Here is a 17,371-nt window from a genome sequence, read left to right as displayed (position 1 = left end):
GGAGAGGAAAGGTATCTATATATCCCCCAAGCTTCCTCTTCGCCCTACACTGCAACCCCCAGCCCCCAACACACCATAGGCCTCCTACCTCTGAACTGCTATAGACCAGAGCCTCTCACTTTACCTCCCGATTCATCCCAGGCCAGGGTGGCAGGTCAAGGTCATAACCCTGGGAACTTTTCAGGTCATGGCCGGCCTCAACTCTGCACACGGTTTTTTCTCTCTCTCTATTTTGTTTTGTTTTGTTGTTTGTTTGTTTTTGGTTTTGTTTTTACGGTTCTCTCTCATACCGTCATCTCTCATACAGTCATCTCTCCTACAGAGGGGAAAACTAAGAGCCAAGGATTTGGGAGAAAATCCTGAGATCTTACAGGGACTCTGAGGGAAGCTGAGGAGGGGGAGGCCTGACTGGGTTGAACAAGATCCAGAGGGAACTGGGGTATTGAATCCACTGAGCGCCTGTTCGCTGCCTCCACAATATAATCACTAGGGCCAGTCTTGGAGGGGAAGACTCTAGAGAGTTCTTTCTCCCTCCTTCCTTCCCTTAGTACCACCCGCCTTGCTTGGTCTTGCTTGCCTCCCAGTTTCCATGACAACTCCAAAGGAGCCCAAACTGGGGGCTTGAATGCCGGGGTGAGAGGAGGCGAGACGTAGTCCAAAAGCGGAGACCGAGTGGGGATGCGTCTGGAGGATTCCCCCTCCCTCGCCTCGGTCCCTTTAAGCTCCCCCCCTCCCTGCTTTCCCTCCGCCCCCCGCCGCCACAGTCTTCATCTCTCCATCTCTGCGCTGCTGCCGGCTGCGCAATCTGCGCACCCAGACTCCGGTGCGAGCCAGGGATCCTGACTCCAGACTCCGGTTGCACGGATCCTGTCCCAGCGAGACAGCAGGCATGTCATCCGAAAAGTCAGGTAGAAAACAACAACAAAACCTCCAGCCCTCTCCAGTGTCTCCTGACTCTTCCCCCCCCACCCCCTCCCTTACCCCTCCCTAGCGGTTGGTTCTGTTTCATTCCCCCTGTATCCAGCTCTCCACACCCCGACCCCCAACCCCCCTCCTCTTTTTATATCCCTCCCTTCTCTTCCTTTCCTCCTGCCAGTCTCAGCCTCAGTCCCTTGCCAACAACATGGGTTAGGGGGGCAGGTTGAGAGGGCGAGGGAAGTACAAGAGTGACTTAGCATCAGCCAGGTACTGCATGGATAGCATCATTGCAAGTGACAGATGGACAGATGACACTGGCTCGCGTGGAGACATCCAACGGGGAAATATGGAGAGATGATCAGATGGGGGTTGCCAGGGGAGTAAAATCCAGAGGACCCTTCTTTAATCTGTCCTAAAAGTGGTACTGAGACTCCCTAAGAGACTAGGGCACCCCCTCCCCACTGAAGGAATGGCAGAGAGGAACATGTTATCCTACCTGTGTTTATACAACTGTTGAACTGAGCACATGTTAACAGTGTTGCATGTCTACACACGTGCACACACAGGACCAGCTCGCATAGGCTAGCCCAAAGGCTGCCATAAGCCAAGGAGCATACGAATTTGGGTCTGCAGGTTAAAGCTGTGTGCCCATTGCTGAGGAAGGGAGAGGATCAGAAGAGAGTTATGACCTCAAAACTAGATTGAAAAGCGGGGGCGGGGGGGGAGCTGATGGCCTAGATACAACCTCTCTGCTGCCCCAAGAATGAGAGATGGCTTCTCACTCATCTCCTCTCTGTCTCTCCCATTATCTTCCTCCATCCCTGACCCTCTGTGTCTCCCCCTGCCCCTCCTTATCTCATCTGTCTTATCTCTCCCCACACCTCTGCTCACCGCCCCCAGGCCTCCCCGACTCAGTCCCTCACACCTCTCCACCACCCTACAATGCCCCCCAGCCCCCGGCCGAACCTCCCGCCCCGCCCCCACAGACAGCCCCTTCCTCGCACCATCACCACCACCACCACTACCACCAGTCTGGCACTGCCACCCTCCCGCGCTTAGGGGCTGGGGGCCTGGCTTCCGGGGCCGCCGCTCTGCGCGGTCCCTCGTCCTCCGCCACCTTGCCGAGGCCTCCGCATCACGTCCCGCCCGGCCCGGCCGCTGGGGTACCCCCACCCGGCTGCGCTACCTTGCCCCGCATGCCACCCGACCCTTACCTGCAGGAGACTCGCTTCGAGGGCCCACTACCCCCGCCGCCGCCCGCCGCCGCCGCCCCGCCCCCGCCGGCGCCCGCTCACACTGCCCAGGCCCCGGGCTTCGTGGTGCCCACGCACACTGGAGCGGTAGGCACGCTGTCACTGGGGGGCTACGTAGCCCCTGGTTACCCCTTACAGCTGCAGCCTTGCACTGCCTACGTGCCAGTCTACCCGGTGGGCGCGGTGAGTACGGGGCGGACAGGGGCCTGGGGGAAGGGGGGGATGGAACAGGACCTGGAATTGGGGACACACTGAGGGGCTGGTGGGATAGAGAAACAGGGCCAGGGGACCAAGCGGCGTTCTGGGGCCAAGGGAGAGGAGAGACTAAGGAAAAGCCTGGGAATGGGGCGAGGCGGGGAGGGAGTGGTCTGGTGGTCAGCTGGAGTCAAAGATCAAGGCCTGGCAGGGGAAACAGCCTAAAAGTCCAGAGGAGGTTTGAAAGAAGGAAACAACCCTCTTTCTCTGCCAGACGTGGAAAGTTGGTGGGCTCAAGGAGGGTAAGAGTGACGTCTTCTCCCCACAACCTTCCTTCCACAGCCCTATGCCGGCGGGACCCCGGGGGGAACGGGAGTAACCTCCACGCTTCCCCCGCCGCCCCAAGGCCCAGGGCTGGCCCTGCTGGAGCCGAGGCGCCCGCCCCATGACTATATGCCCATCGCGGTGCTGACCACCATCTGCTGCTTCTGGCCTACGGGCATCATTGCCATCTTCAAGGCAGTGCAGGTGCGTGGGGGGGTGGGAGGGGGAGGGAATGGAGGCGGAGTATGGAGAGGAGGGCTCACTAGGTCTTCCTTAATCCCATGGAGTGCTGGACGTTTTGGGGAGCACCTTAGAGGGAGACTGAGGCGTGCGGCTGAGGTAGCAGCTCTCTGATCTGCTCTCCCCCACCCTCCCCCGCAGGTGCGCACGGCCTTGGCCCGCGGAGACATGGTGTCAGCCGAGATCGCTTCACGAGAGGCCCGGAACTTCTCCTTCATCTCCCTGGCCGTGGGCATAGCAGCCATGGTGCTCTGTACCATCCTCACCGTAGTCATCATCATTGCTGCACAGCACCACGAGAACTATTGGGATCCGTAAGGACGCCTACGGCCCGGCCCCACTCTGCGCCCCTCGACCTTCCAAGCGCGTTTTGCCGTCAAGCCGCGGATCCAGCGGGCGCCCTGCACACCCGCTTCTGGGGCCACCGGACTTGGTTACATCCTAAACTAGGCCTCTACAGAAACTCTCGCCTTGCGGGCACGCTCCGAATCCAGTTCCTCAGGAACCCCGCCAAAACCCACACTAACAGGGACACCGCTTCCTGGGATTCCGGCCAAATGCCAGGCCCCTCAGTCGCTCCAGGCCCCCAACCCCTCTAAATACAGCGCCCCCGGCCGAACTCCCTCGGTCACTGCTCCCCAGCCTGGAAACTTGTCCCTAAAGCCCCGCCTCCTGTATAGGCTCCGCCCCGGCTCTGATAAAGCCCCGCCTCCAGGTCGGCAGGCTCCGCCTTCTTTTCTTCCCTGCGGGGTGATTCAGTCCGGTGATTGGGTTTGTGGCGCCAGGCCTCGCCCCCTTACTGACAGACTCCTCCCCTTTGCCCGGCGCGAGAACCGAGCCCCAGGGTAGCCACGCCCCCACGCTCACTCCCATTTTTGCGAGTACAGTTCCGTTTCTCCTCCACCTCATCCCCGCCTCTTTTCTTGCTAATCCCGGAACCTCTGTCTACTTTTGATTTTTTTGGAATGAGATTTGGGAGGTTACCAGTTTCAGAACCTTCACCCTGGGATGAAGATTACGTCCCCGTTCTCTGTAAATACTCCCTTCCTCCTATCCCAACTCCTGGGCGGTCGGGCAGAAGGGAACCTAGGGTACAAACCTTCCAGTGTCCGGAGGGAGCCGGTCCCTCCCCGTCCCCTCGGTAGTCCTCACCTTGTTCTGATCTGTGTGTGAGTGTGTGTGTGAATTTCTGAAAGACAATATTAAATAGATTAAGTGGATTTATCACATGCAACTCCGAAGACTGCAGCCTTGCGAAGACCCTGCTTTTTTGGTTTCCCCTTTCACCTCCCCTCATCTCCCCTTCTGGGGCATGGGGAAAGTGGGGGAAGAAAACTGACAGAGACAAAAGTGAGAGGAGACAGATTCCCAGGACACCAGAGAGACAAACACAAATATGGGGGGAAGGGGCCTCCCTGGGAATCCTACTGGGGAAGACCTTGAGATCCATCCTTGGTAGGGATTTCTTTACCCAGCACACCTTTTCCACTCCTTACCAGACTGGGCTTAAGGCTTTGGAGAGGAGGGAAGATTTACAAGCAGACCCAGGGATCTATCCCCAGAACTCCAGGAAGTCAGGAGGAAAGAAGGCAGACCATTCTGAAAAAGTTGGCCAGGGGTAGGGTGGCATGGGGCAGGGAAAAATGCCATCTGCCCACAGCTGTTCCTGCTTGCAGGCTGAAGGGTGGCAGACAACTTGGATTAGCCCTACTTGGTGTGTTGTACCAGTGGAGGGAAGGCAAAGGAAGCAAAGAGCTGTGGGAGTCGGGCTGCTATAACAAAAATACCATCACTGGATTGCTTATAAAGAACAGAAATGTACTGCAAGCCTGAGATCAGGGTGCAGCACAGTCAGGTGCAGGCCCTCTTCTGGGCTGTAGACCTCTCACTGTATCCTCACTTGGCCGAAAGGGCTAGGGAGCTCTTTGGGGTCTCTTTTATAAGAGCACTAATCCCACTCATGAGGGCTCTACTCTCATGACCTAAGTACCTCCCAAAGGCCTCACCTCCTAATACCATTGTATTGCACATTAGAATTTCAATATATGAATTGGGGGAGAGGGGAGGGCACACAAACATTCTGACCAAAGCTGAGTGCCAGGGAGGAAGTCCAGAGCCTCTCAAGTCTGCCTGGGGCTAGTTGCTCTCTCCTATCCTGTGATCAACCAGGAGACCTCTTGGGGAGGGGGAGGAGACACAAGCGGTGGGCTTGGTATCTTCAGTTGTACACCTGCAGGACAGGGTCCTATCTTGTATTCCATGCAGGATACTGCTGAAACATTGTCCGAGACAGCAGGTATGAACACTGAAGCTCATGAAGTTTATAATCTAGAAGGAAAGCCATGCACTGTGATAGGAGACATGGGATGAGGATGGGATGGAGTATGGAAATCATGGGTTCTCCTTTGGATGTTTCAGGTTTCATGTGCCTTCCGGACCCAATTTCGTGAAAAAAGAACTGACATCTGCAGCTTGCACTTCCTCACTACCTACTCACTTTTCCCCTGTTGAATAGGGTGTATTGTTGTCAGAAATGTCTTTCTTTCATACCCACTGCTTCTTAACCCTTTGAAATGCGCTTCCATTCCCAACTCTACTGAAATTGTTCTTTCAAACAGTACGCAATGACCAAAAGTTACCAGGAGCCAAAATCAATGGCATTTTCACAGTACACTGCCTCTCTGAACCCTCTCATGTGCCCTAAGTATCTATATCTGGATTTCTTTTCCCTTCTCTGAGAATTTCCCTTGAAAAAATCTCGTCCACTCCAAACTCAGACGTCATTTGTAACCAGATGCTTCTTTGCTACAGACCGAATGTTTGTGTTTTCCCAAAATTCATCTGTTGAAGCCTAATCCCCAATGTGATGATGGGGCATTTGGGAGATGATTAGGTCTTGAAGGTAGGCCCTCATGGATGGTATTAGTGCCCTTATAAAAGAGACTCCAGAGAGCTCTCTTGCTCCTTCCACCATGTGAGGACATAGCTAGAAGAAGGCTGTCTATGAACCAGAAGGAGCTCTCACCAGACACTGAATCTGCCAGCACCTTAATCTTGGAATTCCCAGCCTCCAGGACTGTGAGAAATTGATTTCTGTTGTTTATAAGACAGCCAGTTTATGGTATTCTGTTACAGCAGCCCAAGTTGACTAAGACATTCTGCAACCTATGTATTTATAGGCAGACATTCTTCTGGTGCTTGTGGAACACGGATGGTTGGACGGATGGTTGCTGGTTCTCTAAACTCAGCAGGTTCCAAACCAAACAGACGAAATGCCACTGAAAACCTGCTTCCCTACCTTTGTAGACAGCACCATTTCCTGGGCGCCCTTATCTGAAAACGTGACGCCCCTTCCACCTCCTTCCTGCCTTTACTTTTAGTGAGCTGTTAAGCCCAGTCAATTCTGCCATCACAATGTCTTTTGAATCTGTAACTTTTTCCCAACTCTTGCTGGAAAAATGACCTCATCTAGGATTATTGCAACAGCTCTCCTTTCCTACCTCTCCCTACCTCAAGTCTCCCTTGACACTGCTGTCAGGTTATCCTCCCTAAACACACTTCTCACAGCCGCTTAACACACCTCTCAATAGCCCTTCAAGATTCCCTATTGTTTACTCACCCGGTTACACAATTTTAATCTGGCCTTCAACCTCTTCCATAATTTGAAATCATCCAGCTTTCTCTGGAACCAAACTGTACTATTCACCATTCCCACTTCAGGTCTTTACCCAGCTGTTCTTCAAATCTAAGACCTCTTACTCCAATCTCTGCCTGTTAGAAACCAAAGTGTTTGCTGCTTGTCATGTGTTTCAGACCACATCTAAGCTTTTGCTCACGATATTCTCCTTCCCTTCACATCTGCTTCTTCACTTGGCTAAAATGTACCTATCCTTCAAGGCTCAGATCAATTGATCCCTTCACTCCAGCAAGAGGGAATCTCTCTCTATTACGGGTTGGACTAAAGCAGTGGGTTTCTAAACATAGCTCCAGGCATTCCTTGGAGCCATGATTTTTACCCCTGGCTGTACATTATAGTCATCTGGGGAGCATTTAAAAATCCCAAACCCCAGGTCGCATCCTAAACCAATTAAATCACAATCTCTTGGGACTCAGGCGTCAATATTTTTAAAGACATCCCCAGGTGATTCCAAAGGTCGGGATCCCAGCCAAGGTTGGGAATCACAAGCTTAGAGGCACTTTGGGGACCACCGCAGAGAGGAGAGGCCGAAAGGTGTAGCTTCAACTAGAGCAAGTTTCTTTAGGAGAAAGTATCTGGGTCTAAAACATCCCCATTGTTCACTTTATCTGGATTTTTTCCCATCTCTTCCGGCTGAGATCTTGATGTCCTCACCTTACCTTGTCAGCTACTTGAAGGCAGGAGCCAAATCTGGCTTATCTCTGGTTTTCAGACCCTCACAGATAAAACCTCTTCTATCAATCTTTGAACTCAATTGAATGGAAAGGAATTAAGCAGAGAAAGAAGTGAATGAAAATGACTTCTCCAAGCTCTCATCACCTCACTCAGATTTCTCCCTCGGAGGCGTATTCCAATTCATTTCTCCTCCTACCTTACCTCAACTCCCTCCAAGAGCAAGGATGCCCGTGGCTCTTGTCCTCCTAACAACAGAGCTTCTATCCTCCAGGAGGAGAGTCTTTGGACCCTCTAACAGCTATTGGGAGCTCTGATTCCCCCATGATTCGATTCTGGATCATCACTCTCCTGTTGAACCCTCATTGAAGATTCAGTATCTAGCTTACTGCCTTTCTCTCTGCCATCTACTCTCTACCATTCCTCTCTACCATCTACCTCTGCCATTTCATTATTTTTGGTGGCTTCAATATCCATGTAGATAACCATACAGCACCCTCGTCAGTTCCTTCCCTTCCTCAACTCCAATGATGTTTCCCCCCTCCCCAGCCACTGTCTCCCTGTGTCACGTCTTTGACTTGGTTACCACAAATAATTGCCTCCCCTCCAAAATCTCTTCAGTCTTTTCATGTCACCCCTCCTCCTTCACTCAGTATCCCTGTTCCAAAAATTCTTCAACCCCACCTGGACCTCCCATTCATTGACTCTCTCACTCTTCTTTGCCGCTAGATACCCTCATTTTTTACTTACCTCAATACCTACTGCAGATCCCAAGGTTCAACACTGTAATTGCGTCTCAGGCCTTGCACTGTATTCTTGGTCCCTCTCCCTTCAACACATTTTATCCCTGGTTAAATCCAACTCTGCCTGCACCACACCTGCTCCCAAGAGCTGAATGTGTCTGGGGAAAAAACACACAGTCATACCGACTGGTCTCGCTTCCTTTCCGCCTTCAGTGTGGCCTGCAAGCCTGCATTTTCCCACATTCCTCAAATCTGAGACCACAATTTCATAAGATGACAACCTTTCTTCCTATCTCAGTTAGAAAATAGAAACTGTCAGAAAAGAACTTCCTCATGGTCCCACCTCCAAATCTACCAGGCCACCTGCATCTCTATTGAATTCAATGCCTTCCCCTTGTTACTGCAGAGAAGCTGACCTGCTCACTGCCCCCATCCCATCTGTGAGCTGGGATCCCATTCCTTCTCACCTGCACAGAAATGGGACTCTTGAAATTATCCCCTATCTCTCCCACATAATCGGCTTTCCCCTCATTACTGAAACATTCCCATCACCAATATAAACATGCTGCAATAATACAGCTCATCTTTGAGAATAAGGGGGAAAAACTCTTTAAAAATATATATATATATGTATATTTATTTGGCTGTGACAGGTCTTAGTTGCCACATGCGGAATCTTCTTTGCGGCATGCAGGATCTAGTTCCCTGACCAGGGACTGAACCCAGGGCCCCTGCATTGGGAGCATGGAGTCTTAGCCACTGGACCACCAGGGAAGTCCCAAAAACTCTTTTGCTACTCACCTATGTAGTAAAGGCACAATGTTCAGAATAGTGGTTACCTCATGACAGGAGGAGAATTCTTTTGTTTTTCAATTTTTTAATTGAAATATAGTTGATTTTGTGTTAATTTCTGCTGTACAGCAAAATGATTCAGTTATACATATATATATATACATTCTTTTAAAAATATTCTTATCCATTATGGTTTATCATAGAATATTGAATATAGTTCCCTGTGCTATACAGTAGGATCTTGTTGTTTATCCATTCTATATATAATAGTTTGCATCTGCTAACCCCAAATTCCAATCCATCCCTCTCCCACCCGCCCCTCCCCCAGGAGAATCCTGAGTGGAGAGGGATACACAGGGAGCGTCAACAATAGCAGAAAGATTTTATTTCTTAAGCTGCAAGATATCCACTTAATTACTTTGGAACCTATATGTGCCGGGGTTGAGAAACTCTGGTCTAGAACCATTAGCAACATTTAACACAGTTGATCACTCCCTCCTCCTTGAAATGCTTTCTTCACTTCTACTCTTTCTGGATCCAGCTTAAGAAAGTGTCCCCTAGTTCCTTATTTGCTGCTACTTCTCAGTTTTCATTGACTCTTTCAGGCTCCTAAATATTAGAGGGCCTCAGGACTCTGCCCTTGGCCCTTGTCCTCCACCCTAATCCAAGGTCCTGTGCTACCATTGTCCCTTGGCTAGCCCCTTAATTGGATTTTCTGATTAATTGGGTTTCTGCCTTATACAGTCCTTCCTTCAGGAAGAGACCACAGTAATCTTTTAACTTAGCAGATGATATCACTCACCTTGCTCAAACCCTCTGACGGCTCCCGATCACACTTAGAACAAAACCCTTACGTTGGCTCATGAGGCCTACCTGACCTGGCTTCTCCCCACCTCTCTGACTTCATCCCCTCCTACTCTTTCCCTTGCTTACTCTGATTCACCCACTCTGGCCCCCTTGCTGTTCTTCTAGCTGCTATGATTTAGCATAAAAATCTAATTCCTTCCTGCCTCAGGGCCTCTGTGCTTGTGTTTTTCTCACCCTGGACACTCTTCCTTCAGATATCTGCATGCCTGCTCCCTTATGTCATTTATGTCTTTGCACAAATATCACCTCCACAAGGAGACTTTCCCTTGTCATATGATTCAAAACAGCACCATGCACACCTGGGGGCGTTTTCTGTCCATTCCCTTACCCAGCTTCATTGTGTTCATAGCACTTGCTACTTTATTTTTTCCTTTCTGGTGTAGTTATTTATCTAATACCACCTTGTACAAAATTGACATTATATTTTATTGGTTGATTTTTATTGCCTATTATCTTCACTAGAATATAAGCTGCAAGAGATCCAGGGCTTTTTTCCACTGCCTTATTCCCAGAACCTAGCACAGTGCTTGGCACAGAGGAGGCCCTCAGTAAAGATTTGCTGAATGACTGAATAAGTAGCTCATGGAGTTGTGTGAAGAGAAATGAGGTAATATACATAAGACACTTAAAGAAATGTCTGGTATTGTGGTCAGGTGTTGGTAAAGACCAGCTCTTAGAATTAAACATTTCACTGTGGAAAAGGCTGCCTTTCACTACCTCATCCTGCCTGAAACCTCTGGCTATAAGGGAAGCACAAGCAAAATGGTTTGGGAACCGAGAGGGGAGAGGACCTATTTTGACATAAATCCCAGCAGAACTAAAAACCACAGAAACCACCAAAGCTAAACAGAAGGGGAAATGGATTTAGCCTTTGGAAAGCTAGAATTTTTGTCTCTTATGCTGATGCTAAATGGCAGAAAATAAGTGCAGCATATGGTTCCGTGTGGTGAGTATGGAATTCAGGGGAATGTGAGGGTGTAAAAAGTTCCAACCAGCTTGATGCCTGGTGACAGGGCAGCAGGAATGGGTATAGGAGAAGCTGAAATTGACAAGCCAGAGATGAATAGCATGGGTGTAAAGTGGCTTTCCTTTCCTTATATCTCCTGCTTTGTGCTGCTTCCTCCACCTGCAATAAATCCCTTCAATCTCTACATGTCAAAATTATGGCCATCCTCCAAGGCTCAACCCTTTGGAGACCTTTTCAGATCACCCCCAGTTGGAAATAGCTTCCCTTCCACTTATCACTTTTGCCCTTGCATCTGGAGTTTCGTTAACTATAACTCTTTACCCTTGTTAGCCTACTGATGGGGAGTTCTGTATTTATTTCCATGTCTCACTGACTAATCCTGAGTACTCAGTAAGGGTTACTGAATAGATAAGAAAAGAATTATTACCCCCAAACTGGGTTCAGCTCTTGGTGTGTTGAGCCAGAAGACACAACCTAGCCAAGGATAGGTAGAAGAAGGATTTATTACAGCAAGTAAGGAGAACACCAGGAATCTTTCCCAAAGCAGTGTCTTCTCAAACAGCAAAACTGTGGAAGTTTTCAGCTAAGGGTGCATACTCATGAAGGGGCTTGGGCATAGTATGCATACTCTTGAAGGGGCTTGAGCACAGAATTGGGGCAAAGGTCGACAGAGTCCAAGCTTTAGTTTGAAGTCATTAGGGTCAGAAACAGTAGCATCCTTCAGGTGTTAGTTGATCTAGTGGTTGAGCGCTTATGAGGGGTGTTAAATTCTGCAAAACGGCTCAAGAAAGTGCTTCTGGCTAATTCTTATCATTGAAACAGAACTGGGAGTCTTTACAACTGATTTATTATCTTTGCTATTGTTACTTCCTTTTTTTCTTTCTTTCTTTATTTTTGGCTGCGTTGGGTCTTTGTTGCTGTGCAGTAGTTGCAGCGAGCAGGGGCTACTCTTCATTGAGGTGCATGGGCTTCTCCTTGCAGTGGCTTCTCTTGTTGCAGAGCACGGGCTCTAGGCACGCGGGCTTCAGTAGTTGTGGCTCGCAGGCTCCAGAGCGCAGGCTCAGTAGTTGTGGTGCACGGACCTAGTTGCTCCGCGGCATGTGGGATCTTCCTGGACCAGGGCTGGAACCGGTGTCCCCTGCATTGCAGGCGGATTCTTAACCACTGTGCCACTAGGGAAGTCCAAGGATTGTTACTTCTTAAGATCATTAATACTAAGACCTGTTCAAGGGCAAGCACTGTGGCAAGGCTTAGATCACAATATGGTTTAGGCCTAAAATGGCTTCTCTTATGTTAAAAAGCTATTATCGGGGACTTCCCTGGTGGTGCAGTGGTTGAGAGTCCGCCTGCCAATGAAGGGAACACGGGTTTGATCCCTGGTCCGGGAGGATCCCACATGCGGCGGAGCAGCTGGGCCCGTGCACCACAACTACTGAGCCTGTGCTCTAGAGCCCGCAAGCCACAACTGCTGAGCCCATGCGCCACAGCTGCTGAAGCCTGCGTGCCTAGAGCCTGTGCTCCGCAGCAGGAGAAGCCACCACAATGGGAAAAGCCCACGCACCACCATGAAGAGTGGCCCCCACTTGCCACAACTGGAGGAAGCCCTCGCGCAGCAACGAAGATGCGACGCAGCCAGAAATAAATAAATTAAAAAAAAAAAAGCTATTATCTGGTTCTTTTCTTCTGGGGATCCCCCCCCCCACTCTATCTGCTTACAGAATGTTACTTCACCCATTTAGAAGGCAAGTGTCATATGCTCCGTGTGTGCTGAGACAACATGGAACAACCACCAGCTCACAAATTACCTTGCATCAGCTCCTGAACCTCTCCTTGGGTTCTGCCATCAGATTAGATCTTCCTTCCTTCCTTCCCTCCTTCCTTTCTTTCTTTCCGCTGCACCGGCATGCATGTGGGATCTTAGTTCCCCGAACAGGGATCGAACCTGTGCCCCCTGCATTGGGAGCGTGGAGTCTTAACCCCTGGACTGCCAGGGAAGTCCCCAGATTAGATCTATAATGAAGGCAAAACAATGCCTTTACGGGGTAGGGCAAGGAGAGCAGCAGAATATGGCCAGATCCTCTGAGATCCCATGTTCTCTAGACAGGCTTGCGGATATAATCCTCCAGGCTTATTTCCCTTCTTTTTTGTTGATTCCTTGGTGACTATCTCCAGAGAACTGAGCTGTAGAATACTAGGACTCAGGGGCAGGGAACTGGGAGAGAGCAATCTGTGAGAGTCAGTCAATATTCATGCAGTTAACACTTTAGGGGTACAGCCTATGCTATTTCCCATTCCTGAGTTTTCACATCTTGGCCCCTTCCTAGACCTGTGTTTCTCAAGCTGAGACCCAGGGGAATCTACAGATCCATGAATGTCATCTCTGGGGACTTTTCAGTCCTCTTATAAAACTTAACTTTTGTGTTTTCATTTTAATGGGTCATCTTTTTATTGTTTGTTCGTTTTGTTTTATTTATTTATTTATTCGGCTGTGCCAGGTCTTAGTTGTGGCACTCAGGATCTTTGTTGCAACGTGTGGGATCTTTTAGTTGCGGCATGTGGAGTCTTTAGTTGCGGCATGTGGAGTCTTTAGTTGTGGCATGTGAGATCTACTTCCCTGACCAAAGATCAAACCCGGGCCCCCTGCATTGTGGGCGTGGAGTCTTAGTAGCCACTGGACCACAAGGGAAGCCCCTGGGTCATCTTTTTAAAAATAAAAATATTTCCATTCTAGATGATTTGGATTACTGTCTTCCCCCCGCCCCCCTTTCCCCCCACACCGCATAGCACGCTTAGCACCACACAGTCATGTGGGATCTTAGTTCCCCAGCCAGGGATCAAACCCACGCCCCCTGCATTGAAAGCATGGGGTCTTAACCACCAGGGAAGTCCCTGGATTACTGTTTTTAGGGGTTTGGTGCCTATGTTTGTTTTTATATATAGTCACAGATGGTGACAAGGGGTTACCTAAGGAGATAAAGTTGACCATTTAATTCAGCGTTTCTCAGTATGGGGTCTATTGGTGTGTTTTCAGAGGTTCAGTTCTAACTCATTCTTTAGATGGCAGCAAAAATGTCTCATCCTCAAGGGATATTCCCTCATCCTTCATTCACTCTCATAGCATCTCATGCTTCTTCATACCACTGTAATTACTTATTCTCCATGGCCAAACTATAAGTTCCACGAGAGCAGGGACTGTCTCTGTCTCATTCATCTATGTATCCCCAGTTCCTAACATCCTGCCTGGAACATAGCAGGTGCTCAATAAATATTTGTTGAATGAATGAATGAAGAAGGAGATAAAACACAAAAGAAATAGAGGCAAGGTCCTTGCCTCTTCAGTTCAGTTGGAACTGAAACATACACACACAAAAGAGTAAGAGACATTACAAAGCAATACATTTGTAACAGAGTACAGTTTCTTTTCATTGAGAGAAGCTAATCTTTGAAGGGTCATTGGAGTGGACCTCTCAGTTAAGGCACACATAATACAAATTAGCAATCTTTGTCCAGGGATTAGGATGTAATCAAATCTTTTGCGACTCATTCTAGACTATCTGCCTTTCCCAGAAATCCCTGAAATGCAACAGGGAAAAGTGAGGGAGAAAAGGTAGATTAATTTTCAATAGGAATATAAGGATTCCAAGAATCAGAGTATTTAGCCTTAGTTGCAGTGGACTAAGGTTACTAGAGTACAGAACTAGAAATAAAACTTGAGAAAAAAAAGTCTAAGTTAGTGATCTGAGATGCAACACAAGACGGAGAGGACTGTTTTGACACAAGTCTGTGGCTAATGATGAAATTACCTCCCCTCCTGGCTGTCCTGGCATGGTCCTTGTAGTCTGGGGCACAATGGCCGGGTGTTAGAGAGCAAACTGAAGAGGGAGCCAAAGTGAGGATGGAGAGTGGGATTCTCCTTCCCTAAAGAGCTGTGGTAGCCCAGCCTGTGCAGGGAGCTGGATGAGCAAGCCTGAATCACAAAGGGGACCTACATGTTTTATTAGGAAGAGGAGGACAAATTTTCCACGGGTCGCCCAGTGGAGCAGGTTATACCAGTTATAGGTACAAAATATATGACAAACTAAAGGGGCACAGACCAAAGGGTGAAGAGAATCGGATGAGGTTATTCTAGAATCATACTATGCAAACTGTGGTCCATGGCCAGCCTCAGCAGCAGCCAAGAGCTTGTTAGAAATGCAGAATCGGGGCTTCCCTGGTAGCGCAGTAGTTGAGAATCCGCCTGCCTGTGCAGGGGACACGGGTTCGATCCCTGGTCCGGGAAGATCCCACATGCCCGGCGCGGCTGGGCCCGTGCGCCACAACTACTGAGCCTGTGCTCTGGAACCCGTGGACCACAACTACTGAGCCTGCGTGCAGCAACTGCTGAAGCCCGCGTGCCTGGAGCTCGTGCTCCGCAACGAGAGAAGCCACCGCAATGAGAAACCCACGCACCGCGGCGAAGAGTGGCCTCCACTCGCCGCAGCTAGAGAGGGCCCGCGTGCAGCAGCGAAGACCCAACACAGCCAAAAATAAATAAATAAAATAAATTAAAAAAAAAAAAAAAGAAATGCAGAATTGCAGGGCCCACCTTAGACCCCCTAATTCAGAACCTGCAATTTAACAAGTTCCCCAGATAGTGTGTAGGCACATCAAAGTTTGAAAAGCACTGTCTAAGATTTCTTGAGGAAGAAGAGCTTGAAAGGCATTAATGAATATGGGGTGAAAGGTAAGGCAAGCTTCAGGTGGTCCCCTAAGGGAATAGGGCCAGTTGGGGAGAAAGGTTTTATTTTGAAGCACCCTGGATTGAATGGGCGAAGAAGCAGGCGGGTTGACTCTGGCTGGGAGCCCCGAATGCAGGAACAAGGAGAATAGCACAGGTGGGCCTGAGGTCGCCAGATATAAGGACTGGTCGCTGCCATGTGACACCAGCTCCACCACTCCCCGCTATATTCTCATTCGCCCCAATCTCCCATTCCAGGCCTTCTCTGGATTTTCACTCTCAGTAGCCTGGCCAGCCGTAGCTCGCCTAGTTAGGTTTGATTTGGCCTAGCTCGGTTGCTAAGGCCTGGAGCTTCCCGGTTACGGGGGTGTGGCGAGTGAGCGTGTGGGGGAAATGACGTCACGCCCAAAAGGCGGGCTAACCTGACTTCTCCCTCCTCCCGATTGGCTGCCAGGATTTTAACTAGATTCGCTGTCTCGCGGGCTCCAGGGTTAGCCGTCAGTGTCTCTGTCCAGCTGTCCCCTGCCCACCCACCACCACCCCCGACCGTCCTCTCCGCCTGGGGCAAGACTCCGAGGACAGTACCTCAGTAGCACTTAGCTTCGGAAAGAGAGATGATTTGAAGGGTCCGGCTGTTGCCGCCAGGCGAGGCGCTTCGACCGCCCAGGTACATTTTGACTCGATCGGTGTCCGTAGTTGGGACGGCTACCCAAGCCGCAGGGAATTGTGGAACTTATAGTTCTGGGTTAGTTCGGGGTTGGAACGGAGGCTCGAGCCGAGAACGGAATCTAAATAAGATTCCTGCCAATGACATTATTTTTATTTATTTTTTAAATCAGGTGCGGACCTGAACCTGGTCCATCCCTTTCTGACCAAAACTATTTACCCACATTGGAAAGGACCAGGCACCTAAATGGAGACGCCACCAGTCAATCCAGTGGGAGAGAAGGACACCTCTCAACCGCAGCAACAATGGGAAAAGAACCTTGATTTAACTACTCAGATTAGGCAGCAGCCCCGAGACCCTCCTACTGAAATCCTTGAGCTCAGAGTGAGCCCAGATTCAGACAGCCAAATTCTAGAGAATCCTCAAGAAACTGAAAAACTGGCCGCTGGACTTGAAGGAGACTCGGAGTCTCATGGATCAGCCAGTGAGGTGCCAGAGCCCCTTCAAGCCTCTGATCTCTGGTACTGTCCGGATGGGAGCTTTGTCAAGAAGATCATAATCCGTGGCCATGGCTTGGACAAACCCAAGCTGGGCTCCCGCTGCTGGGTACAGGCTTTTGGATTTACTTTGGGGTCAGGGCTGCCAGAGGGCTGGACAGAGGTAACTATGGGGTTAGGCCCATGGAGGGAAGAAACCTGGGGGGAGCTCATAGAGAAATGCCTGGAGTCCATGTGTCAAGGCGAGCAGGCAGAGCTTCAGCTCCCTGGGTGCTCTGGACCTCCTGTCAGGCTCACACTGGCCTCCTTCACCAAGGGCCGGGACTCCTGGGAACTGGAGGCCACTGAGAAGGAGGCCCTGGCCAGGGAAGAACGTGCAAGAGGCACAGAATTATTCCGAGCTGGGAACCCTGAATCGGCTGCCCGATGCTATGGACGGGCTCTTCGGCTGCTGCTGACTTTACCCCCACCTGGCTCTCCGGAACGAACTGTCCTTCATGCCAACCTGGCTGCCTGTCAGTTGCTGCTAGGGCAGCCCCATTTGGCAGCCCAGAGCTGTGACCGGGTTCTGGAACGGGAGCCTGGCCATTTAAAGGCCTTGTACCGAAGGGGGGTTGCCCAGGCTGCTCTTGGGAACCTGGAAAAAGCAACTGCTGACCTCAAGAAGGTGCTGGCGGTAGACCCAAAAAACAGGGCAGCCCAGGAGGAGCTGGGAAAGGTGATCATTCAGGGAAAGAAACAGGATGCAGGGCTGGCTCAGGGACTGCGCAAGATGTTTGGCTGATTAAAAGTTAAAACCTTAAAAGAAACAGGAACCTGTGA

At 50.1% G+C, this 17,371-nt stretch overlaps 2 protein-coding genes across 2 annotated transcripts; both read left to right on the top strand.

Moving 5' to 3' along the window:
- Positions 1–751: 751 nt before the first annotated feature.
- PRRT1 (proline rich transmembrane protein 1) lies at positions 752–4,164 on the top strand. The gene is made up of 4 exons (XM_067752659.1): positions 752–908; positions 1,819–2,354; positions 2,709–2,894; positions 3,072–4,164. Exons 1-4 carry the CDS (start codon positions 890–892, stop codon positions 3,246–3,248), a joined length of 918 nt encoding a protein of 305 aa, XP_067608760.1. The 5' UTR covers positions 752–889; the 3' UTR covers positions 3,249–4,164.
- Positions 4,165–15,887: 11,723 nt separating this feature from the next.
- Positions 15,888–17,358, top strand: FKBPL (FKBP prolyl isomerase like). The gene is made up of 2 exons (XM_067755816.1): positions 15,888–16,052; positions 16,225–17,358. The coding sequence occupies exon 2, from the start codon at positions 16,299–16,301 to the stop codon at positions 17,331–17,333; it is 1,035 nt and encodes a 344-aa protein (XP_067611917.1). The 5' UTR covers positions 15,888–16,052; positions 16,225–16,298; the 3' UTR covers positions 17,334–17,358.
- Positions 17,359–17,371: the final 13 nt, after the last annotated feature.

The sequence above is a fragment of the Pseudorca crassidens genome, chromosome 10, assembly GCF_039906515.1.
Source record: "Pseudorca crassidens isolate mPseCra1 chromosome 10, mPseCra1.hap1, whole genome shotgun sequence".
Classification (NCBI taxonomy): Eukaryota; Metazoa; Chordata; class Mammalia; order Artiodactyla; family Delphinidae; genus Pseudorca; species Pseudorca crassidens.
This window is presented reverse-complemented; position numbering and strand designations above follow the sequence as displayed.

Bases quoted from the DNA above. Each gene is read 5' to 3' on its own strand.
- PRRT1 (XM_067752659.1), top strand. The intron at 2,355-2,708 runs GTGAGTACGGGG...TTCCTTCCACAG, and splicing joins CAGTCTACCCGGTGGGCGCG to CCCTATGCCGGCGGGACCCC. The intron at 2,895-3,071 runs GTGCGTGGGGGG...CCTCCCCCGCAG, and splicing joins CCATCTTCAAGGCAGTGCAG to GTGCGCACGGCCTTGGCCCG.
- FKBPL (XM_067755816.1), top strand. From the start codon at position 16,299: ATGGAGACGCCACCAGTCAATCCAGTGGGAGAGAAGGACACCTCTCAA.